At 45.7% G+C, this 26,137-nt stretch overlaps 1 protein-coding gene across 1 annotated transcript in view; it reads right to left on the bottom strand.

Annotated features, from left to right (window-relative positions):
* Nucleotides 1-24,092, bottom strand: part of GPM6B (glycoprotein M6B) — a 154,198-nt gene extending 130,106 nt beyond the window's left edge. Inside the window, exon 1 of the mRNA XM_075539129.1 lies at nucleotides 23,970-24,092. Within this exon, the coding sequence (XP_075395244.1) occupies nucleotides 23,970-23,973 (4 nt within the window). The 5' untranslated portion in view covers nucleotides 23,974-24,092. The remainder of the gene's footprint in view (nucleotides 1-23,969) is intronic.
* Nucleotides 24,093-26,137: the final 2,045 nt, after the last annotated feature.

Raw genomic sequence — 26,137 nt, forward strand, 5'->3', positions numbered from 1 at the left:
TCTAGGTCTAGGAAACCAAGACATGGGTGAGGCTTGCTGCATTTCGATACTGGCAGCAGCCAGGTCCCGATCCCATCTCTCTGAGGTCTGCTGGTACAATTTCCACATCCTGATGCGCATAATGGTATTTGGCGAGAATTGCAACAGCTACACTGAGAAATGAAACCACCTGTGATTTCTATCCAGCGCTTCCTCACAGGTCCTGCTCCCAGGACCGTGGCTGTCCCGTTCCCCCCGAGCACATGCTCAATGTTGACTCAAGTCTAGTGCAAAGATGTGTTCTTATCAAACCCCACATTCCCTGGAGTGGCATGGGCACCAATTTAGAAGCTCTGGCTTTGGAGCCAGAGTCAGCAAACTACAGTGTGAGCGACAAATGGTACAGCTTGTCTCTGTCAATAAAGTTTTATTGGCTCAGTCATGTCATGAGTAGGTCTACTCGTGTGGGGCTAAGCCCGGGTAGCATCAGTGTCATAAGTTGACTGTGGCCTTCTTCAGAAACCGTTGTATGACACCTGCTTTGGAGAGACTTGATGCATTAGACATTTTATCCGGCCCTGAGCTGGGGATCAAGCCTAACAATGGGGTAGAGAGAGCAAGGACTCAAGCAGACCCTTTTGCGTGTCACGCATCCTTCATCCACCCTGGAGAAGTACTGGACGCTGCCCCACTGCAGGCTGAAATGCGACTCTCTTATGAGCGCATTGCAGTTTTCTATCGTTTCCTTGGGGCAATGGGGGGTTCACTGGTAGAATTCGCACCTCTTATGTGAGAGGCCTGAGTTTGATGCCTAGCCAATCCATCCCCCGTGCAGCCACCACTCCTCTGTCAGTGGAAGCTCATGTGTTGCTATGATGCTGAATAGGTTTCAGTGGAGCTTCCGGACTCAGGCAGACGAGGAAGAAAGGCCTGATGATCTACTGTACATAATCAGCCAATGAAAACCACAACGGATCATGGGGCTGGTACAGGACCAGGTAGAAATTCACTCTGTTGTACCTGGGGGTGTCATGAGCTGGGGGGGGGATTCACCAGCAGTTCCCAATAACAGAGTTTCTTGAACCTGCTAGCTTGCAGTACCCACTTCCTGAATACTCTCACCCATGGTCCTAAGAAGTGCAATGAAATCAACACTGCATATGCATACACCATCTGTGCAATGTGGAAATGATCACCTCAAGAGACATTTTTGAGGCTAGCTACCCTTCAGCCTTGTCCATGTTGCCTGGGTAATTCTGATTTCTCATAGCAGCAACGTGCCCCATCCGTTATCAGAAAGCCTGCCTTCCAGGCCTGCCCAGCTTCCTAGCATGAGTCCCTGGCATGCCTGCTGTTTGGGAGCTATTCACAGCCCTCTCTTTGCTTTGGCCTGGGCCCACCAGAGAGGTCCTTCATTCAGGAAACAATGGAATTTAAGATGAGAGAGAGAGAGAGAGAGAGAGAGAGAGAGAGAGAGAGAGAGAGAGAGAGAGAGAGAGAGAGAGAGAGAGAGCAAACCAAACTGGGGACCCATCATGAGGCAGAATTTTACGTTCCCAGCTTTAAAAGGACATGATCCAGGGTGGCGTTGATTCAAAGGTCGCTGGTGTCTGTAAACTAGTTCCACCCCTGCATCCATCACCAACCTCGCACCCGCACTCCATTTTGTGTCTCCTCCACACAGGCACGCACCCTCAGCCTTCGGAAATGTTAAGCGTGATCACATGGAGAGCGAATGTGAGCAGCTGCGGCGGCAGAAGTGTTTTTCTTCCCCCTTTTCGCCCGGGCTTTCTCTTCAGCAGCGGCTTCTGTTTTTTGTTCGGGTGCCTCCTCCCACTTTCCCCCCCTTCCAGGGGAACAAAGTTGGGGGTGGGGTGGGATGCTGAAGTACAAAGCCGTGCTTGTTTTAAAAAAATTGAGTCAACCTGGGCTAATGGCCAAAGTTAATTCTAAAGACCCATTTTGGAGGCTTGGGACTTAAATGGAATACAGTATAGGGCTGCCCGTTTCGGGGACACCATGTCCCCGGGGCAGTGGGGACAAGAGCTTCATTTGATTGGGCTGGCCGCTGTGTTGGGAAGATGTGAGGCATGCTAACAATCAACCATTCCTCGCGGAGCTCAGCTCTCCCCTCTCCCGAGATGGGTGCGTTTGAAAGGATTCATGATTTGAGTTGTTTGAGCTCCGGATGCTGCCCCACTTGCATCTTCCAAGCCTGTTTCCGAGTCTCTGCTGCTATTCACTGCTGCCGAGCTACCTCGGATTCACAGTGGCTTCAAATGCTGTCCCGCCCGCGCCCTCTTCTTGAATTCATGAATGGGATGCGTCCGAGTCCATTGGCCGTCGCTATTGTGGCAAACCCAGCCTGACCTTTCTGGAGAGAGCGTGAAGCTAGGATTTGCATGTTCTTGTGAGGAACACCCAGCTTAAGGAGCTCCAAAGAAGCCCTGGTAGGGTAGTGGGTTATGTGTTGGGTTGCTAACCCAAAGGTCATAAGGAAAAGATGGAACATTTCCAATTTAATCTATTGATTTTGTTTCTACATCTTGGCCTGAAGATTACTCCACATGGAATGAGCAAAAGCACATATTATTACATCCTTGTGAGGGAAATATAGCATACATGTTAAAGTCAAAACCCCCACTGCCATCAAGTCAGTTCCGAGTCATATCGACCCTATATAGGATTTCCAAGGCTGTAAGTCTTTATGGAGACAGTCTCAACATTTTCCCTCAAAGTGACTTGTGGGTTTGAACTGATAACCTTATAGTTAAGAGGCTCAGACTTACCCAACAACTCCATAGATTCACCGGACTCTTTTTACTTTTCTCTTTCCTCTCTTACATTTCTTAAAATTGAAAGAAAAAGTAATAAATATTTATAATCACAAATTTGTATGTATATGGTACATGAAACATACATGATGTGTTTAGTGAGTTACGTGTTGAGCTGCCAACCATAAAACCATCAGCCACTCCATGGGAGAAAGATGAAGTGTTCTATTCACGTAACACATAATGTTTCAGTGGCTGCTTCCTCTGACATGGGTAGCTGATGGAACCAGGCTGGGCAGTGTTCCGTTTGGTTGTGCATAGGGTCGCTATGGGTCAGCACCAACCTCACAACAACAACTCACCACAGTCTCATAAACCCACAAGGGACAGTTCTACTCTGTCCTATAGGATTATTATGAGTCAAAATTGACTCAATAGCATGGGTTCATTTGTTTTTGTTTTTATATTTAAGAGGCAAGTTCTTTCAGGGGTAGAATTCTTACCTTCCATGGGGGAGCCCTGAGTTGGATTCCAGTCAATACACCTCATGTGTAGCACCAGGCAGGAGAGGTTGGTGTGTTGCTATGAGGCTGAGCAGCTTCCAAGAAAGCTCCCAGACGAAGACAGACTAGGAAGAAAGGCCTAGCAAACCGAATATTTACCAGTGAAAACCTTATGGATTATAATGGTTTGATGCACAACCTATCATGGGGATGACACAGCACCAGGCAGTGTTTTGTTCTCTGTGCATGGGGTTACCAGGAACCGGCTCCTGGTAGGTTACAAGATACATGTATTATGTGTACATGTTAGATATATGTTGTGGTAATTATGTAATCTGGTGTAAACTTGAGACTATGAAGAGTGAAGGGGTGGTGTTAAACTATCAATCAGGTCTCAGCTTGATGACCTCATTTGGGGGTACTACAGAGATAAACAGCTCACTGGCGGCTAGACCCAGACTCTCTGCTTTGTCTTGCTGCTGATGAGACACATGGACTTATGCTAGAGCCCGGAAGCTGGAGGAGCCATGTGGAGACCCCTACCAGTGCTGAGATGCTTCCACTACCACTGGAGCCACAAGACTTCTCACCCACAGGCCTGTGATCCTCCTGCATTTGGCATCATTGCATGTGTTGTGTGAGTCTGAAGAGGACTTTAGAGACTGGTATCAGACATATGGGTTAATATCAGACTTCGGAATTTTATCTGGACAGGGCTGGGGTGTTTCCTCAATAAACAATTGCTGTTTTATATAAAGCTCTTATACACATATGAGTGTCTCTGGATTTGCTTCTCTAGTCAACCCAGACTAACACATATGTCTATATATATGTCATTTTTCTTTTAAATATATATATCTATATATACACATGTATACTGATTTTTGTGGAAACCAAATTGTTTCATGAAAGCCAAAATGGCCTTATGCCTTCAGTTCAAATTATCAGCCCTTTTCCTCCTGCACTTGTAATACAAAGGCCTTCAAAAATTGGTGAAAATTTTATTTTTCCATGGACTTTTTGAAGTCCTCTCATGCATCTAATAATTAGGCACACCTGCCACTTGAATGTCCCCTTTGGATCCTGAAAGACCTGGCAGGATTTCAGCTGCACTAACCTGGCCTCAGGAAGGGCTGTGGCAATCAGGCTCAGCACAGTGAGGACGAGATGACCCTGCCTGAGGCGGCTTTGACTCCCATTTTCTTTTCTCAGTAACCAAGGCAACTTGTCCAAGTCATCCTTCCCACACACAAAAAACAAACAAACTCAAGCAAAATAATGAATTTCCAGAAATTTCCAAATGGCACACGACCTCTGCAACGGCACCCCCCCCCCCCCCAATTTTTGAAATGAATATGTAAAACCATCAGAGTTGTCGCTGTCACATGTTCCCCAGAGTGAGGCTGACTCCTCACACCTAGCAAGTGATGCACATGCATCGTGACAACTTGTGATGCCCCACGTGTCCACAGCTGAGAATGTGCCGGAAGATCTCTCTTGTCTGCAAAACCGCCACTTCTGAAAAGACTCTTGAGCGGCTGAACAACAGGAACCACCAAGCCCATGGAGGGTCCTCCTCCTGGGCACCCCCGCCAGGCTACTGAAAAAAATCCACTTTACAAAGGCCATGACCTCATGTGTGTCAGTGTGTTAAGGGAGGCCTCGTTTTCAAAAGAAAAGCCAGACAAGACAGAATCTAAACCAACAAGGCCACACATTGGTTCTTATGGAACCCCCTGGCAGCCGAGGACAGAGAGAAAGGCAGATATTTAGGGCCAGCCTCGGTGGGCCTCAACTGCAAAGCGGGTGGGCACACTGGCTTCCATAATTGTGGCTGATGGCAGACACCCACTATCATGCTCCAGTGCAATTCATCCCCATCTCCCCGAATTCTTGGGACATATCCCATTAAGGTTGTTACATGCTTGGTGGAACCCGGCCAGAACATATGCACCCTATTTTAAAGATATTCAACCTTTCAACTGTTCCTCGGTGCTTTAAAGCAATAACTTCCTGTGATTGCTCAGGCCGTACACTAAGATGCTGGGCAAATGAGGAGTGACTTGTGCACGGCGCCCATATACATTTCAGAGGCGAGGGAGCACTGCATGCCATATTAAGTACAAAGTTTCCATGGGAACCAGAACAGCCAGCTCATTTCATTCTACCCCAACGATAATTTTTCATGGACAATAAAATGATGAAAACAATGAAATGAAGCCTTCTAGTTAAGACTCAAATAAATGAGGCCAGATTTTGTCAGGAAATCCGAACTAATGCCTCGGTTCTGTGTCTGGACCCTGCAGTAGTGATAGAGTAGCTGAGCACTCCACTGCTCACTGCAAGGTCAGCAGTTCCAACCCACCCAGAGGCCCCAGAGAAAGATATAGCAGTCTGATTCCATGAAGATTTAGAGCAGCGGGTCTCAACCCGTGGGTCGCGACCCCTTTGTGGGGGGTTACCCTGTTCATCACAGTAGTAAAATGACAGTGATGAAGTATCAATGAAAATCATTTGATGGTTGGGGGTCACCACCACATGAGGAATTGTATTCAAGGGTCGTGGCATGAGGAAGGTTGAGGAGCACTGATTGTGAGGCTCGGAACCCCTCTGGAGTCATTGGGCCCTCCCTTGAGGTTTGCTGTGTGTCAGGAGCAACTCAACGGCTGTGGGTTTGGTTTGGCTTTTGCATGGCAGCTGCCAGGTGTCTAAGGACTCATCCCATGATCATGGTGTTCTCTGTCATTTAGGAATCAAAGTCATTTAGGGATGATTCTGTGACACAACTTGTATTTTTGATCAGTTTTATTAGCAACCATTTATCTTTTCTGGAATGTATTAAACTACCACCTATAATTTGCTATATTAAAAAAAAGGTCCCCTTTCAAAGAGTCTCTAATTGACCAGGTTTCAGCAGGGAATTCATTGCACAAGAAACAACATTCGGGTGCTAAAATCTGAAACGAGTCAACACTGTCATTAAAACCGCTGTTGGTGACCGGTGCTATGGAGGGACTGCTGACTCATTGGTGGCCTACAGGACACAGTAGTGCCAGAACTAGAAATTTTTATAAAAGCAGATAGCCACATCATTTGCCTACAGAACAGTTGGTGGGTTTGAACCACTGACCTTTTGGTTAACAGCCAAGTGCTTAACCACTGTGGCACTAGGGTTTTTTCAAAGTTCCCTTTTAAGAGGTGGCAAAATTGGCCATGGTTGAAAACCACTGCGCTAAGTGACAAACTGTTCTTGAAGCAAACAGAAATCCTTGCTGCTTTTAAAGGTATCTGAGTTCTCAATTTCTTGGCAGGCCCTGAAAAACCGATGGCTGACTTTCCAAAATTAGCCCTGGTGGCGTAACAGTTACGGGTTGGGCTGTGTTCCACAGATTCAGCAGTTTGAAACCATCAGTTGCTCTATGAGATACAGACAGAGCTTTCTATTCCCATGAAGTTACAGTCTCCGAAATTCAAAGGGACAGTTGTACTCTGCCCTATAGAGTGCTATGAGTTGGCTTTGAGTTGATGGCAGTGAGTTTGGGGTGTGTGTGTGTGTGTGTGTGTGTGTGTGTGTGTGTGTGTGTGTCTGTGTGTGTGTGTGTGTGTGTGTTGGCTTTCTAAAGACTGCCTCTGGGAGCCTGAGGAAAAGATTGCTTAGGGTGAAAGTCAAACACCTTCATGCCACTTTGGTATTGTCTTATTTTTCTTTTCAATTCTAGCCCACTTGTCATGAGGGATTGAGGAAACAGTGACTAATCAAGCACTGGTGGCTTAGTAGTTACACGCTGGGTTGCTAACCTCAAGGACAGTATTTGAAACCACTAGTCACTCCTCAAGAGAAAGAGGAGACTTTCTACTCCTATAAAGAGTTACAGTCTCAGAAACCCACGGGAGTCCTTTTACCCTGTCCTATGGGATTGCTATGAGTCAGGATCAACTAGAGGGCAGTGAGTCTGGTTTGGTTTTTGGAAAGTTGACTTAACACCACATTACTTTCAATCTCTACATGCCAAATTAGGATGAGTAATACAAAAAATTAAGGAGTTAACTTTTACATCCAAATTTTCTAACTCTGTAATTCAGAATTCTACACTGAAAGACCATCCCAAGAGAAGAAAAACATCTAACCAAGAGAAGTCTACTTTAAGACTGCACTTTGTGACCAGGGCAGGCTCTTTAGTATCATTCAAATCTCTATGTTTACATTAGAGTCCTTATGTGGTGTAAACAGGTAACCCACTCGGCTGAAAGGAAGGAGATGGGCAGCCACTCAAAGGCCCACCAGAAAGGACTGGCGATCTACTTCTAAAAAGTCTGTGGAGCATAGTTCTACGTTGACATGCACAAAGTCACCAGTGAGTCCGAATGGACTCAATGGTAATTAGCTTTTTTAAAAAAACATTTTGTTAGAGACTCACACAACTCTTATCACAATCCATACGTACATCAATTGTATAAAGCACATCTGTACATTCTTGGCCTTCATCAGTTTCAAGGCATTTGCACTTAAGCCCTTTGCATCAGGTCCTCTTTTTTCCCCATCCCTCCCGCTCCCCCCTCCCTCATGGGCCCTTGATAATTTCTAAATTATTATTTTGTCACATCTTGCCCTGTCCGACGTCTCCCTTCACCCCCTCTTCCATTGTCTGTCCCCCAGGGAGGAGGTCACATGTAGATCCTTGTAATCGGTCCCCTCTTTCCAACCCACTCTCCCATTAGCTTTTTAAAACTTACTTTATACTGGTGTACGTGTTTGACACACACACATATGTGTATAATCTGTTCTGTATAAGGCAGTGTTGGCAGGGAATATCATGGTTCAAAGAGATAAGAGACTCATCATCTTGGTGTCATGAGTCAGCGTTGGCCTGTTAACAAAAAGGTCAATAGTTCGAAACCACCAGTCGCTCTGTGGGAGAAAAAAATGTTCCTCCCATCATATTTTTACAGTCTAGAAACCCCCAGGGGCCATTCCGGTCTGTCCTATAGGGTCGCTTGGCACGGGAATGTCCGCGATGGCAGTGAGTTTTATCCCCGTCATTTAGTACATGGACATGACAACTCTAGAACTATACCAATACCTACAATACAAAGTGGCTTCCAATCGATGCCATGGAAGGGCGGGCTACAAACTACTCCAGGAATGAAACGGACTGAGGGTTGCCATCCTGCGAGATTCAGAGCAGGAGCTCGACCGGGTTCCTGAAGCAGGCACTAGAGATGCATTTGAGTGTGGGCTAGTTGCAAGGAGCACTTCAGAAAGAGAAATGGCTGGAGACAATGCAGACAGTGGCAAGTGGGGGTGTAGGCCCACGCGTGAGGGTGGTCAGAAGGACGGAACGCCCAGTAGGGAGAGAACAGCATAAACGCACCAGGTGGGCTCTGACCGTCATCGCCAGTTAAGGTAGCAGTAATCCCTGATTAAAAATAGCTTTTGCAGGGATATGTTTTCAGAGAATTTACATTCGTGATTTCTGTTGCCTTCCAATAAATAAACACAAGTTTGAGGGCCTGTTGAGAAACAAGCCTCTTTCTGTGAAGCAATGGATCACAGCTGCCTGCATCATCTCAGCTGACGGCTGACTAAGTCGCCTTCTGGAATCAATCACCCTCACACTCCAGCCCCTGGGCTGGCCTCTTCCAGGGGTGAGCAGCGATGTCAAGCAGCCAGGCAAAGTTTTCCATTCAACTGCTTTGGGAAACTAGGTCATCCTGAATCAACTAAGAAAACTTTCTTTGCACAAATCCTATCATCACACATGGCAGCGCTTCCTTTCACTTTCTGGGGTTACCTGCATTGCATCATCAGTCCAGATAGGAAGGGATGGAAGATTGTCCTTTGTGTCTTTCCCTTTCAATTAAGACTATGCCTCTTGACCCCAGATGGGGCATGTTTCTTTTTCAGAAGACATCTACATTTTGACCTATTGAAGATGTTTGCTTATTTCATTGCAATCTGTTAAAGATTGGTTTCCATCAGGATCCCTGTGCTCACTTCAACTCATCTTCCAAGAGTGCCCGTGCATCCCCATACCACTTATCACACGAGTTTACAACAGGCTGCTTCCCTGTTGAATAGCCTCAGTGCTGGCAAAGCAACTGGAAAGGAGAAAGCATTTACTAACATTGGTACTACATTGCCTGGCCACACAGTGGGCACTCGCATCTGTTTGTTTGCTCTCTCTCTCTCTCTCTCTCTCTCTCTCTCTCTCTCTCTCTCTCTCTTTCTCTCTCACACACACACACACACACACACACAACTATTTAGTTCAAAAACTTGTCAATGAGTGACTTGCTGAGGGTGAAAATCAGGTCTGAATTACCCTCCTTTCAGTAGCGTCACACCCAGCCCAGTACATATGTGGTGACCAGAGTCAGAAGCAAGCCCATCTTTACTGGACTCCACACCACAGTGGCAGTCTCCCTCACTGCCCACCCATTTTCCCTGGGAGAAAAGGTTCTAGAGAATGTCAAATGTGATTTCCCCCTTGCTTATATTCTATACAAATATCGAAAGAGGACAGTCCCGTCTGTGGCATTCCCTGTGGACCTGGGCGAGGTCCCCTCTTGACTAAGTGGTGAACTTGCTGATTGTGTAGATGTTTTAACATTCAACAGGCTCCACAGTCTGGGAGAAAATATCAGGAAAGTGAAAAAATAATTCACGGACATCTGCTGATTCTGTCTTCCCCTTACAAACAGATATTATTCATGTATTAACAAAAGAGACTATTCAGCTTCTCATTGTGCATCACAATAACCACGAAACCAATATTTTTCATTAAAATACACTTGGGAGGTATGGCATAGGTAAGTAGAAAAAAAACAACAACAACAAAAAAAACTCACTCTGTTTAGAACTTGGCTTTCCCCTCAGTAATGGTGGATTGCCAGGAGGCCTGTTGGCACTGTGGGCTAGGCATTACACTGCTTAAGCACAAAGTCAGTAGTTCAAATCTATCACCTGCTCCATGGGAGAAAGATGAGGCTGTCCGCTTCAGTAAAGATTTATAGTCTCAAAAGCCCTGTTCAGGGATGTCATGAATCAGAATTGAACCAACAGCAGTAGTTTTAGTTCTTTGGGAATGGTAAATTTCATTTTCTCCAAGAAGGGATGAAATTGTCCTGAAAACTTTTGCACATAAATATCCTATAAGTTTGCTACTTATAGCATTTGGCACATTGCGATGGCTCTACCATGTATAGCACCTACAACAGGCTGGTGGGCTGGTATGTGATCATTTCGAATCAACTTCCCCATACAGCTTCTAAATAAAGCAGAACAAATTTGTCCATCCATCTGGACTTCCAGAAGTCATAGGTTTATGGAAGGAAACCATGCTAGCGCATGGAATTTTAAATAACCCTCATGAAGTTTACTTTTTAGAAGAGTTATAGTGGTACAGGATCAGTTAAGCACTTGAATGCTAACCAAAAGATTTGCAGCCCTAACCTGCCACCCACTCCATGCGAGGGAGATGTGATAGTCTGCTTCCCTAAAGATTTACAGACTTGGAAACTGTATGGGGGCAGTTCTCCTTGGTCCTATGGGACCAAGTCAGAACCGATTCAACAGCAGTGGGGATTGTTTGGTCAGTTTACATTTTATCTTAAAAACAAACAAGACAACTGTTAAAAAACACTGTTAAGAGACCTTGAAATGCATTTTTTAAAGATGTTCAAAAAGTTTATTGGGAGATATGAAGAACAGCTCAGCAGATAAAGAGATATAACATGTAAAAATGGGAAGATTCCACGGTTGTCATAAATGCATTGATTCTCGTGAAACCAGCCAGTAAATTCATGACAATCCCACTCAAAATCATAAAAAGTAGAAAGTTGATTTTGAAAGGTTCAATTATCTCTCAGCTGTTTAAAGAAGAACATGAAGAGACTTCGCTTAAGAGATAATCTGGCTTATTAGAAACCTAACAACAGTGCCGCCTTAGCAGGAAGGTGTTAACATGGGCGACTGGACCAGAGTAGAGTCCAGAGTTGTGTCCACTTACATAGGGATACTTCATATGGGGAGGAGGTATTAGGTTAAAAACAGTGGGAAAAAGAATGAACGATTAACTACGCAGTGGCTTACATATAGAAAATGTAATAAAAATAGATTTCTACCTTATATTATACCCAATCACAAAATCCAGATGGAATAATGTCTACATTTTTATAAATAATTTTATTGGGGCTCATACAACTCTTATCACTATCTATACAAACATCAATTGAGTAAAGCACCCTTATACCTTTGTTGCCCTCATCATTCTCTAAATTCAGCTTCTATTTTGGGTTCCTGGAATCAGCTCATTTTCCTTTTTTCTCTTGCCCTTCCTCCCCGCTCCCTGCTCCCTCACGAACCCTTAATGACTTATAAATTATTACTCTATCCTATCTTACACTGCCCAGCGTCTCCTCTCACCTACTTTCCTGTTGTCCATCCCCCAGAAAGGAGGTTACATGTAGATCCTCGAGTTCGGTTGCCCCTTTCTACCCCCTTTCCCTCCCCGTGTCGCCACTCTACATTTTTTAAATGAAAATTTAGAAGGAAAACCAGGGGAATAGAAGACCATCTTTATGACTTTGGGAATAGGCACAGAGTTTTTAAGCAAAGTAAAAATAATAAGCATGAATTTTAAATATTGGTAACTAAGACTTTATGAACCATAAAAAACAGAGAAATAGAGAAGATCTCATCTGAAAAGTTAAAAGATAAGTCACAGAGAAGAAAATTATATTAGGCATAGACTTAATTGATTAGTATCCACAACCTGTGAGAAAATGCCACAAATCAATCAGGGAAAGGCACAAATATGAATGGAAGATAAAACCCAAGTTGTCCATTGTTGCTGTTGTCAGTTGCCAGGGAGATGATCCTGACTCATGAAGACCCTATGTGTGCAGAGACCTGTCTTCTGGGGTGCCTCCGTGTAGGATTGAACCACCTACCTTTTGGTTGGTAGTTGAGCATTTAACCATTTACACCACCCAGGAACTCCAAAATGGTTAGTAATCTATGAAAAATCTTTAACATCTCTAGGAACTTTCCACACACAATCCACTCCCACCCCTCCCCCACAGCAACCATTTTACAGCTATCAGATTTTTTTAAATTAGAAACTGTAGTAATCATAACCAGATGCTGGTGCTGATACAGTGAAAAGGAAGAGCTCCTTTTCTCCTGGTGAGAGGACAGATTGATGCCCCTATTTGGAAAGCTGTTGGTAACACTGTGATGTAAAGCTAGTTCTGTGTGATGACAAAGTAGTCATTCTGCTGACGACATCATTCCTTCAAACAATAAGAGAAGGCCAAATTCGTCACTAAAGCAGTAAGGGGAGATTACCCAACCACCCCCTGCAGCTGCTTTGGACTCATAGCGACTCCATAAGATAGAAGAAAACTGGCCCCTTAGAGTTTCCAAGGTTGGAATCCTTGTGGAGGCGGACTGCCACTTATGTCTCCTGAGGAGCAGCTGGTGGGCTGGTGGGATCGAAGTACTGATTTTTTAATTCTCAGCCAAGTGCTTTAACCACCTCACCACCAGTGATCCTGAAGAGAGAATAACACTCAAAACCTCACTGCCATCGAGTCTGGTCGAACTCATAGCAACCCTACAGGCCAGAGTAGTACTAGCCCTGTGAGTTTCTGAGACTGTGACTCTTGAGCGGAGTAGAAAGCCTCATCTATCCAGACAGTGTGAGAAAAGTGAATCTGGCACAAATAAAACCCCCAAAACAACTTAAGTTCTATTTCCACACATGTTCAGGATGAAAGCACAAAATCCTTACAGCCTCCTTGAACCTCTTTCCAAGGCTCACTGCAGTCCACCTGGGACACCCACTAGCCAACAGTGCCCAAGCTCCACTTACTACAATTCCCCATTCTTCAGGGAACCAATGGGAGGTACCCCAACATGGGCTCAATCCTAGAGGCAGAAAGTATTGATGTTGATCTTATCCAGCCTAAATACATCACACTTCCTCCAGTCACAACCCTAAGAAAACACTTTGCATCTCTGAGGTGGATAACGAGGACACATTATTTTGGTAATCTCTTCAGTGCTCTGTGCGTTTGTCACGTGGCTATCTCCTCACTCATCCTTGATCTTCAAAGCCCTTCTCAAACACATGGTGTCCATGTTCCACATTTAAAATCAAGGGTAGGAACTGGACATTTATGTACTTCCTAGTCTGATGCTTCATATATCTCTGTTTCACAAATGCTTTTTAGCAATAATGAATTTAGAAGCAGATCTATTTTCTGGGCAGAAAACCTCACCATGTTGTAAAATAATATTATGAATGGTAAGCAAAAGCCATCAGACATGAGTGCACACTATACTATATGATTCTGTGTATATCAATTACAAAAACAGGAAAATCTGGCAGAAATTAAGAGAGTGGCTGTCCTTCGGGTGGGGTGGGGATGGACAGAGGGGTAGCTAGCAGGGAAGTTGAAGGGGCTTCCTAGGAGATGGAGCTGGTCTGCTTTTAAATCTGAGGCCTGGTTACATGAGGAAAGCTTTTTCAAATGGTACCCTCGTGATTTGTCTCCTCTTTTGTATGTATACTACACACCAATAACAAACTCAAAATGATTTTACAACAGCAATGGCTCTTGCAAAACATCTACAAATATTTGTGACAAGACATCATTGCATAGCAGATCAGTTTGCTGGTGATCCAGCACAATAGGTTTGCAAAAAAGTAATAATTCATGGAACAGCAATGCCTCTCATTTAGGCTCTGAATTCTGTTTCACGGCCCCTGGGAACTTGCCAAAATATGCCAAATGAGAAAACTCAAAGGGAACTAAAACAGGTGTTGCATCAAATCACGTTCTCTGAAGGGCTTGGATCTCTGCTAATTACATCTTCATCCTTTGGCTTGTTGTGGGAAGCAACAGGCCTGAAGCGCCGCAGCCTTTTTTTCCACCATCCCGGAAACGTCCTTTTCTGGGCGACTGTGCAGCGGCGCATCCCTAAACGGGATGCTCATGCAGTACAGCAGAGTCTCTAGGCTACTTCCAACCTTCCGAGCTTTTAAATATGCTCAGAGCACTCAGAAAACACCGACTTCTGCTCTCCATCTGGTGGGGGGCGGGGGGCTTAAGGATGGGGTGGAGGAGCTGTGACTAAGGGGGGAAATGAGCCCTGTCTCTTCCAGCTCCCACTTCTCTCCAACATGGAGGGAGGGAGTGGGGGTGGAGGCAGCGGAGGCAGGTAATGCAGATCTGACTATAGGCTCAAAGGATGGAACTTGCTGAAAGGCTGCCTTCAAGGCTTCATCTGGGTAGATTTGATTATGACTAAGGAGATGAATTCTAAATTTGGAAAGGCCATCAAAGTAATTAAGGATGTTCAGAAATGTGAGGAGATCCTTCATCCCTTCCTACTTAATGAAGAACGGAGATAATGAAAACGATTTTAGTAAAGCAAAGAGGGACTTCATAGATTCCGCCTTCTCAGTCAGCGCATTTAGCATCAGAATAAATCACCAAGGCAAGCCACGCACTCAGCTCCCAGGAGAGGGTGGCCTCATTATTGAAATGGTTTAGGTACCACTTTACTCAACAGAAAGAGTGAATTGGGTGGTCCACAGGGCTCCCCATTCGACTTGCAGATTCCATGGTTATGATGGAAAAGACTCAGCATGCATGCACACACAAACGCCGTCTGCCATTTTAGGAGGAGAAGCACTTTAGCCAGAGACCCTCTCATTCTAAGGATACAATCAGCCAAATCTGGAACGACCGCTACTATTCAGATTTTATACCCTTATAAAGCATAAAGGCATTTTAATCCCTCTTCATCCACAGTGGGAACCTGGGTGGTACAGTGAAAGAAAGTCATGGCAGTCTGATTCACAGCCTCGGAAATCCTCTTGGGTAGCTCGACTCTGTCCTACAGGGTCACTGTCAGTTGGAAATGACTCGACGTGGGTTTTGGTTTGGAGTTAGTCTAAAGTACCTGTTTTCAACAGGGTAAGATCGAGAGACATTTTTGGTTATTGCAACCCAGGGCAGTGAGACCAGTGGTACTGGTATCTAGTAAGTAGAGGCCAGGGATGCTGCTAAACATTTTCCAATGTACAGGGCAGGCCTTTATCCCCAACACACCATAAACTGCCCCAACTGCCCTAAGTGCTGCCCTTGAGAAGCCCTGCTCTAAAAGGGCACTTAAAAAGGAAGAGGAATTTCTTTTATTTCCAAATGTCTCTCATGGCTCCAAAGAAGAAAATGAACTATAACAGTCCTACAAAAACAAATGAATACTATACAAATACTACACACTAACTGTAACAATAAGTCAGTAACAATAGATTTTGTTACAACAATTTGAAATATATGGAATTATATTTACTAAAAGTCAAATTCCAAGATGAGGTTTAATTTTCCCCTTATTTTATTTTTCCCTAAAGCAATGTTTATCAAGTCAAATCCTATTTTCTACTGTGAAAATATGTATTGCTTTTCTTTATTCATCAACTCATCTTATCAGATGTAATTGTCAACTATTAAGTATCAAGCTATTCAAATAAATGTGTTTTTTTTTTAAGAAGAACTGTCCCAGATTCGTCAAGAGGAATAAAACTCATTGAGTCCATTCTGACTCACATCGACCCTATGTAGAGTTTCAGAGACCGTAAATCTTTACAGGAGCAGATAGCTGTCTTTCTCCCACAGAGTGGCTGGTGGATTTGAACAACCCACCTTGCTGTTACGAGCCCAATGCCTAACTCACAGCATCATCAGAGCTCCTTAAGGGAAATACAGAGAACATAAATTACCTGTATCACTAGGGTTGAACAAAGGAACACCGCTACAGATCATATAGACAACAGAGATAAATAGATTGTATGGGAGCGGTGTATTCTTTCCAATATTTAAGGTCAAAATCATACCACTTTTTAAACTAATAGTAAATAACCAAGGACCAGGTTCTGTTTCAGCCTCCCTCTCTCCATGGAGTCACACCAAAACGTCACCTATCTCCTGCCATCCCACAAAGAGATTTCCCCTCCTTCTCTATTTTACCTGACCACAAAAATTATAAAGGAGGAAGCAAAGCACAAGTTTGAAAATGTTTTTTTTTTTGCGTGTGAAATTCCCTGACATATATTTGTTCATTTATAATCCACGAACGTGCTAATCCCCATTTGGCTATCAGTCAAAATGTCCTCTCCCAATCTTACTTTCTATTCTCCCTAACACCTACTATCTGCTCCGGCCTGACCAATTTTTTCAGGATCCCACCAAGAAACCTTGATAGCTCCTACTTAGCCTCCATGGGTTACCATTGTCTTGTCCACCCTTTTCAATACACCTCAAATTCAGAACTCCAACCGAAGCACCATATAAAACCACAAAGCCTCACCCTTCTCTAAACTCCAACTGACTTTTATTCAGAATTTTACTTAATGACATTCAGTGGGCTTCATTTATCTCAAATCAAGTATCATATCCTTTCAGGTTTCACCTCCTTGCTGAAAACCCCATTATAATTCTCTAGGACAGTGGTTCTCAACTTTCTTACCTTTTAATACAGTTTCTCATGGTGTGGTGACCACCCCCCCCCCGCCCCACCCCCAACAACCAGCCATAAAATTATTTTCGTTGCTATTTCATCACTGTCATTTTGCTACTGTGATGAATCAGGCGACTGCTGTGAAGGGTCATTCAACCCCCAAAGGGTCTTCCTGCTGCTCTGGGAAGAATCTGGTAATAACCTAGGTCTTTGCCTTCTGATCCAAACCTCTCTCAGAGCCTCAGCTCTCTCTGCCTTCAGTCTACTCTCCACTCACAGCCACGTCTTTACAGCAGCCTCTGCACTTTCTTCGGCCTTTGCACATCCGTACCCAGGGTCTCGATCGTCCTCTCTCAGACATCCTGACTGTCCTTATCCTGAGTGTTCATCCTTCAATGCTCCGCATAAGCGTAAGGGTAACCTCTCCCTCTCTGTCACATTAGGATAGCTACCTCTCTAAAATTGGGTGGGGTCGGTAGGGGAAGATTGGGAAGAGAGCTGCTACTGGAGAAAGGGGCATTATCTTTTTTTGGATCTTTTAAAAAAATCATTTTATTGGGGGCTCATACTACTCTTATCACAATCCATACATACATCAATTGTATAAAGCACATGTGTACATTCGTTACCCTCATCATTCTCAAGAGGTAACATGTAGATCCTTGTAATCGGTTCCCCCTCTCTACCCCGCCCTCCCTCTACCCTCCTGGTACAGCCACTCTCACCACTGGTCCTGAAGGGATCATCTGTCCTAGATTCCCTGTGTTTCCGGTTCCTCTCTGTACCAGTGTACATGCTCTGGTCCAGCCAGATTTGTAAGGTAGAACTGGGATCATGATAGTAGGTGGGGAAGAAGCATTTAGGAACTAGAGGAAAGTTGTATGTTTCATCGTTGCTACACTGAACCCTGACTGGCTCCTCTCCTCTGTCCAGTTGCCTGCAGATGGGCTTTGTGTCCCCACTCCGCACTTCCCCTCATTCACAATATGATTTTTTGTTCTTTGATGCTTAATACCTCATCCCTTTGACACCTCGTGATCACACAGACTGGTGTGCTTCTTCCATGCGGGCTTTGTTTCTTCTGAGCTAGATGGCCGCTTGTTTACCTTCAAGCTTTAAGACCCCCAGAGGCTATATCTTTTGATAGCCAGGCACCATCAGCTTTCTTCACCACATTTGGCTATGCACCCATTTGTCTTCAGCAATCATATCGGGGAGATGAGCACACAATGGTATGATTTTTTGCTCTTTGATGCCTGATACCTGATCCCTTCGGCACCTCATAATCACACAGGCTGGTGTGCCATTATCTTTTAATTCCAGTTTTCCGCCATTTTTTGAAGCCTCCTATGGTTCTAAGCCAACATTATTCACTTAATAATTTTAACATGATTTTTTTTTCTGGTTACAATTAGGTGGTTTGTTCATGTATTTAATATATTTCCTTTTCTACTCAAGTATCAGATATCTCCTGAGCAGGGACGGAGCTTTATTCAATGTTTATATGACTGACTGGTGTACAGTAAATGCACAACAATTATGTGCTGGACGAATGAAAGTTTATACATATGAAATACAATGTAAGGGTCTACCCATTAAAAGGTACCCTGGTGGCACTGTCAGGTAAATGTTGGACTGCTAACTACAAGTTCAGTGGTTCAAATCCACTAGCTGCTTCCTAAGAGAAAGATGAGGCTATCTGCTCCCACAAAGATTTACAGCCTCAGAAACCCTATTATACCCATAATAGGGTCCTTCTCAGTCGGAATCAACTCGATGGCGGTGAGTTTTTGTTTATCCTCATAAGCCTGGTGGCATGGGCATTTAGCACTTGGCTGGTGGTTTGAACCCATCAGCAGATCTGAGGAACAAAATCTATCAATCTTCTCCTGTAAAGATCACAGCCTCAGAACTCTACCAGCAGCTTCTACTCTGTCATACAAAGAGCCGTGGTGGAGTAGTGGTTATACATTAGGCTGCTAACTGTAAGGTCAGTAGTTCAAAACCACCAGCCACTCCAAGAGAGAAACACAGGGCTTTCTACTCCCATAAAGAGTGAACAGTCTCAGAAACTCACAGGGACTGTTCTACCTATAGGGTCGCTGTGAGTTGGCACTGACTCAATGGCAATGAGCAGAGACTGTGTCATACAAGGTCACTATGAATTGCAATTGACTCAGTGTCACAAAGCAGCATCACATTGTAAATATGAAGATTTAAAAGTATGTAGCATGATGTTTGTTTAGGTATTTCAAACCCTAGGATCAACTCTACTAAATTAAATAAGGCAAATGGCATCATTTGTAATGGTATGAAGACGTTCAGCTCTGATTGTCATGGAATGACAGAATGTTCAGAGCCAAAAGTCACTTTAGAAGAGATCCGGCGGCAACGGGCCCACACAGACCCAAAGAGCCATTTGAAAATCAGTCAGAATGTTCTTTCATTACTTTTGTTGCCTTTAGCCTTTATCTTCTGATCACAATAAAAATATTTTCTTCTTTCCAGTGAAAGAGTGGTCCTTCTCGCTAAGACTTTGGAAGCTAGGAACACTCTTAGTGAAATCCATTCTGTCCCTAAGGGTCAAAAGACAACTGCACTCCATTTCTACCATCGGTGCTGGGGTTAAATGAGCACCCAGCAAAATGCTCTGCCACCTTCTGTGCCCACCTCTTAAGCCTGGGGATCCCTATTACATGTCAAGCACCATGAAGGGTCTCCAGGGAATATAAGACCAAGGCTCACTCAACAAGTATTTGGAGAATTCTTAAATGAGGCAGGTACTGGACCAAAGTCTTGAAGTCTTGTCTCTCCAAGATCACATGGTGGCTTTTATTCCTAACTTGCTCCTCTCTGACGGCTAAGTGTTCCCCTGCTGTTCATCAGGCAACCCCTCCTTTGTCTTCAATTGCATTTGAATGAGCAACGCAACCAAGGAACCTTTGCATCTGTGCGCCTTCAATGGGCTTCCTTTTTGAGTTCAGCCTCTGAAGACAACTTGAGCCCTGGGTGTGGGATTTGGGAAGGCTTCCCGGAACTGTCGACTTTCCTGAGAAATGGGCAGGAGCAGCCAAAAGCTGGAAGCATTAAAGGGGGTGAACATTATGGTTTCCACCACCAGTTTCCTTGGAGAAGGGCCAATTGTCCTGTAGGCGGGCGCTTGAGAGATGCCAGGGTTTAACACAACTACCACTGGTGCCTATAGTGCTTCCTGCAGGGAACTAAAGAGGTTAAACAATTAAGGAGTTGTTTTCTCATGTCCTTCAAGCCTAACATTACCCTTTCATTCCTCTTTTCTAAACTACATACTGAGAGGATCTCTTAGCGCCCCCCTCCCGCCCCAAATTTCCTCAAATCCTTCATTTGATAATGAACTGAGATTAAGACAATGATTTCGCCAGGCTCAAATAGAGAGTTGGTGGAAGAGTTGGGGCCAGCTCCAGAGTTTCTGGTTACCACTTTGCTATTTAGCTCTAAAGCTTTGCTGCTTCAAGTGGGGTCCTGGGACCAGCTGCATCAGTGGCACCTGGGACCTTCTGGGTGTCAGCCAGGCCCATTGCATCAGCATCTGCTACTTTAGCAAAATCCCCATGTGATTCCTGTGCACATAAGTTTGACAACTGCTCTAAATCCATTTTTTCCCATTCCATTAAAAAAGTTGACAATGTTTATAGAAACTCCTCTACACCAACTGGGTCAAAACAGTCATTTCGCCTACAACTTTCATTTCCAATTACAGGTACAAGATGAGCAAACAGACACAAAGTCAGCATTTCTATCAGGGTACATGAGCCGCCTTCAATCTGGCTGCAGGGCCTACAAACACTTTAGCTGAGGTTCTCATATTGAACCCACTTAGTTGTGACATCTTCAGGCCTATGAAGAAGGTGGTTGTTCAGTGCCACCTAGTCTAGTGGGTTCCCACTCAGAGACCCTACATGTCCACTGTACCATCCTCCTAGTGGTGATGCTCGAGGCCATGGCTGTCCCCACTCTGACAAGCCCTCTTGTTGAAAGTTTTTCTTTCATTTTCGCTGACTTGAGACTTTACCAAGTATGAGGTCCTTCTGCAGGGTCTGGTTCCTCCCGATAACACATCTCAAGTACACGAGAGGATGTCTCCATTCTGCCTTTGAAGGCATGACAATTCTTTGGGGCAATGTGAACTCACATCAGCTAAAACTAGAGTAACACTGAGAATGTGTGTGTGTGTGTGCATGTGTGTGCCAACTATGAAATTTCAGCCAGGAAAATTGTAATCACTCATGTCTGTGGTTATTGCATGTGAAAAGAGCCCTCTGACTCAAATGGTAAGCAGCTCAGCTCTTAACTGAACGGTCACAGGTTCTTAAACCCGCCAGCCACTCTGAGGGAGAAAGATCTGATAGTCTGCTTCTGTAAAGATTACAGCCTAAGAAACTTCATGAGTCAGCACTTCTCTCCTATAGAGTCATTTTGAGTCCAAATTGGCTTACCAGCAATGGGTCTGGTTTGGGTTTCACCGCAGACTAACATGATACATCAACATCTTCCCATTGCACAAACCAACCACTTGTTAGTCACATGCACATCAATCGGCTCATATGATACCACTTATCTGAACTTCCTTGCTGGGCCAGCCTAGAGAGGAAGCAAACCTAGTTACTAGGGTCTTCCAGAGGTATGAGGAAAACTATAGTTTTGTTGTGGTTTTTTTTGGGGGGGGGCATGTCTAGCTTTAACACTGGTTTGCCATCTTCAAGGTGGGCAGTTTAAAACCACCTGCTGCTCCTCTGAAGATGGGGATTTGCATTCCCGCAAATACCCACAGTCTCGGAACCTGGGGGGGGGGGGCGCAGTTCTACCCTGTCCTGTAGGGTTTCTATGAGTTGGCATCGACTTGATGGCAGCGAGGTTTGGGGTTTGTTTTGGGGGATTTTTTTGAGTTCACAATATGCTGACACTAGATTGTGGTGGTAGTTGAATATTCTAAAATCGACTGATAGGCACACTTTAAATGGGTAGATATATGGTACGTGAATCATATCTCAATAAGACTTTAAAAATGGCTCAACGGCCCAAAGCCCATGTTTTCTTTCAAGATGCATTGGAAGATGAAAGCATCCATACTGCTCATTATATTTTATTTCTCAGCTGAAAGGTTCTGACAGCCTTAGAACCAGGCTCTGAAGGGGGTTTTATTTCCACAAACCTCCCTCTTATGAAGGAATTGACAAGAGGAAAAGGAAGTAACTTGTATGGGACCACAGTCTGCTCTCAATGGTCCCCACAGTCAGAAAGGTTCCCAAGCTCAAATCAGTTCCATTCACACATTCATCATGGTATGTTCGGTAATTAAATACATCTGGAAAAATAAAAGCAGTTCATGGTCCTGTGGTGTATTTACTAACAATCTACTGAAAGAAATCAGTATGTTTCCTTTCTGGCATGAAGGGAACTTATTTTTTTTAATGTCAAAACTCAAACCAAGGATACTGCTGACTCAGTGAAGTATGCACAAATTAACATAAATTGGCAGCCGACATGGAGACACAGTGATTGTCTCAGACACAAAGTACTTCCTTGAGAACAGGCCTCTGATTTGGGCATTTGCCTCATGAGAGCGGCCTCTAAGTTCCACACGTATTGAAAAATGAAGCCGCCCGATTAAGCCCAGAGTTTTGTGAAAGCCGCTTTGGAAAAGGTCCCCATGCGGTAATCGGATGCTCAATTTCTAACGGGTCTGAGGTCGGCCGATTGCCACCGGTCTGCCTGGCATTAAAAACAAACCAAAAAAAGTTGATTTCGACAGAGTTCGTTATGCTTTTCCTTAATGCTGCGCGCTTGCGTCACTCTAACACCTTGGGCCGCACAGTTCGCCACTGTAGTCACCCGCTGAGCCAGCCTCAGATTTGTGAACCTCATTTGCAACTGGGCAATGACAACCCCCCCTGGAGGATTAAGGGAATAGAACAACCCTTCACTCCTCCCCCCCACCACCACCCCCTCACTAACTTTTTGGTTAAAGTTTTCTTGTTGGATTCTGGGACCTGATTTCCTTTCCTATTTTGATCATCCAGTAAAGTGAAAAAATTTTTCCAACTGTATAATTCTTTGAGCTTTCTTTAAATGGGAACTAGGATGCTCTCCTTATTCTCACCAGACTTGAGGTGGATATGCAAAGATTTCCGGAGCTTCCCTCACACACCTCCACTGCCAGCGAGGAAGGGGGGCGGGTAGGCCAGCCCTCGCCGACTTTCCCTGACAAAAGCTTCGCCAGGGCTCTGCCTCTGCTGTCTTTGTGGCTTTTGGGGGGGTAGTGGCTGGAGCCTGTCTGTCCCCAGAGAAGGGCTGCTGGAGCCCAGAGGGGAAAGCCATTCCAAGACACCGCTTCCAGACTTTTCCAGGAGTACAACGGAATTCGGACCGACTTTTTCTCCGACGGAGTCCTCATTTAAAGACGCGTGGCTGACGGCAGCATTTCGAGGTGTTAGGAAGTGACCACAAGAATCCTCCAGCTGGCACTGCCCAGAGCTGAGGCTTTCGCCGCGGCTGGCAGAGGTGGAAAGTGCCCAGGGTTAGAGGACCCGCTCACTAGCCTCCACCTGCGCCAGGGCCAGCTCTTTGAGAGTGCCAATGGGGGAGAAACACCAGGAGGTTCCCTTTCTTTCCTCCACTTCCCGGGGATCAAGGGGGCATGATTCTCAAATGACTCTCAGAGGGCACAGGCCAGGGGTCCAAGCATTCATTTCCTGGGGTGGGGGTGTCTCAGGCGCCTGGGAGGACTGCAGGGCGGGACAAGACGGACTCCCTATTGGGAACTCAAACGACCGGGCGAACGTCCCGGGAAATGGGTGACCTCTTTAAAAAGAGTGGGTAACAGGTTCTGAGGATGGCGGCTGCACCCGGCGGCGGTGAGCCCCGAACCCACCAGGTTCCGGGCGGGCATCCCGGGTTAGTGGCCCAGCACCGCATCGTCTCCGCCCGCCACCCCTTCCCTCCCAGAAAGGCAGCAGGCTTGGAGGAGCCCTCAGCTGGGCCGGCAGAGCACCTGGGCGGCCGGGCCACCTGCCGTCTGCAGAGCTCAGACAACGGGGCCGAGGCGGCGACACCTGAGCGGGCTGGGGCGGGCCCAGTGGGGCGCGCGCCTCCGGGTTGGGGCGCCGGCCGTGGCGGTGGCGCGAGGCCAGCGCGCTCGCTTACCCATGGCTGAGACAGCGGGAGGGCTCCCCGGGGACTGGCAGCGATGGTGACACAAGTTTGCAGGTCGGGCGGCACGTGCGCGGTGGGGCTCAGGGCTGTGCTGGGATGGGTGGCCGCTCGCTGCTGCTGGCCGGCGGGGAGGGGAACGCGCGGGGCTCCGCCTGCACTGGGGGCCGGCCACACCGAGAGGGGCCCTGACGTCAGCGGCGGGGGCTTTGTGCGCCTGGAGCAAGGGGCCGAACGGGGGCACTGGCGCACCAGGCTGCCAGCAATGTTCTCTGCTTCCTCCTGCACCCCCACCCCCCGGAGCTGGTGGCAAAGAGAGGTGCGGAGACCTGAGCGGTCAGACAGAGTAGGGACCGGGGGAGCTGCGAGTCAGAGGCGCCCCGCCGAGTCCATGCAGAGATTTGAGTTAGCTGGAGGGACTTGAGAGGGAAGCTGGGAGATCACGCCCATTGTACAGATTCCGAAACTGAGGCTCAAGGGCATTCGGGATTTGGGCAGTATTGCCTCTGTCTGCAGGGCTGGATCCTTGTGTTGTTCGGGGCGTGGTGCTTTCATTTGGATTTTGCACACCTGCCAGTACTTTAGAATCAACTGGGAGGCTTTTGGCCTGCGCCACAGAGGGATTTCATCAGGGTCTCAAAGGGCATCCGAGATGGAAAAAACCACCTACATCAAAACGACTGCCCATCCAGTGGATTCCAACTCACAGTGACCCTATAAAGACAGAACAGAACTGCCCCAGAGGGTTGCCAAGGGTGTATGGAATCTATAGGAAAGCCGGTAGTCACATCTTTCAAAGCAGCCCAGCGCTGAAACCACTGCACCAAGGAGGCTCCTAGGAACGTCACAGGTGACTCTTAGGTTGAAAACCAATGCCTTCCGTTACTTTGGGGTTACACATGGCCTAGAAGAACATAGGGAGCAACCTGGGGTGATGCTAGATTACGTGGTGTGCGTCAGAGCCCTCGAAGCCCACCTCTAAACAGACTGAGGCTTTATAAAATCCCAAGAGGCTCCCACTCCTCGCGGCGTGACGCAAGCCCTGCGCTTGAGCCTGTGTGCGTGGAAAGTAAGGGCTTAACTGATACTGAGGTTTAAATTCCTCCTGTCTCCTTTGAGAAAAATGTTCCTACCTCCAAAGGTATTAGGAAAGCTATGAGACCCTTGCAAATTTTGTACCATTAATGCTTTAGTTGGCATTTCTAAACGCCACAGCCCCCCCCCTGATATTTTATGTTGCCTTTGTTTTTGAAAATACGTCATGTTACTTGAACGCAGGGTTACATAAACAGTAACAATAGATAGTACACTTAAAGGGACATTCAAGCTAGAAGAGAGGCTTAGGGACTGCGGAAGGGTGAAGGCGAATATTTCATCTATTGAAATGTATTGGATTATGAAAGACTTGATCAAGACTGCTCTAGCAAAGCCTAATAAACTTTTGCACAAAAGACACTTCTGCTGAGTGGCTGGACCGCGGGCACGTTTTCACAATCCCACGGGAATAGCCCAGTGTTCCCGCAGAAATCAAACAGCAGGGAGGGAGCTCAGGGGTTTAACAGCTTGTCCTCCTGTTCCGGGAAAATAATCCACTTGAACTATTCGTGTATGCCTTGGCATTCCGGATTCCACACGCAGGCAATAGTAAGCATGTCCCTAGCAGAGACCTTTAAGAAAGGCAAAGGTGGGGTTTGGCCAGGGAAGTTCCCTTCAAGTCCTAGTTGAGGAGAGCACATTTGGTCGGTTTGTACAGCATTTGGGGGGACTCCTAGGAGAGGAAAACAGCGATGGGATTGGGAGTTTGACGATCTGCAAAGGTATTTTGGCAAGATAGGACCTCAATCTATCACACCAGGAGCAAGGATTGGGAGGTTTTATCCGTTGAGATAAAAAAAGCAAGTCTTGTGGCCCACTTTCTGTCATTCCCTAGTAGACTTGGTGGAGGTTTTTTCAATGTGTGTGTGTTTGCTGTTGTTTTAACTAAAGAAAAGAAAGACCAGCTGTCCAAATATTGGAGCTAGTCACAATGGGATGCTTGTGATTAAAAAAAAAAAAAAGAACAATTGTGTGAACTACGTTGAAGGAAAGTCTCATTTTAATAGAAATTGTTACTTTGGAGATGTCATGGATTGATTTTCAAAAACGATTGCTCATAAAACCCT

Source organism: Tenrec ecaudatus, chromosome X (genome assembly GCF_050624435.1).
Source record: "Tenrec ecaudatus isolate mTenEca1 chromosome X, mTenEca1.hap1, whole genome shotgun sequence".
NCBI classification, from domain to species: Eukaryota; Metazoa; Chordata; class Mammalia; order Afrosoricida; family Tenrecidae; genus Tenrec; species Tenrec ecaudatus.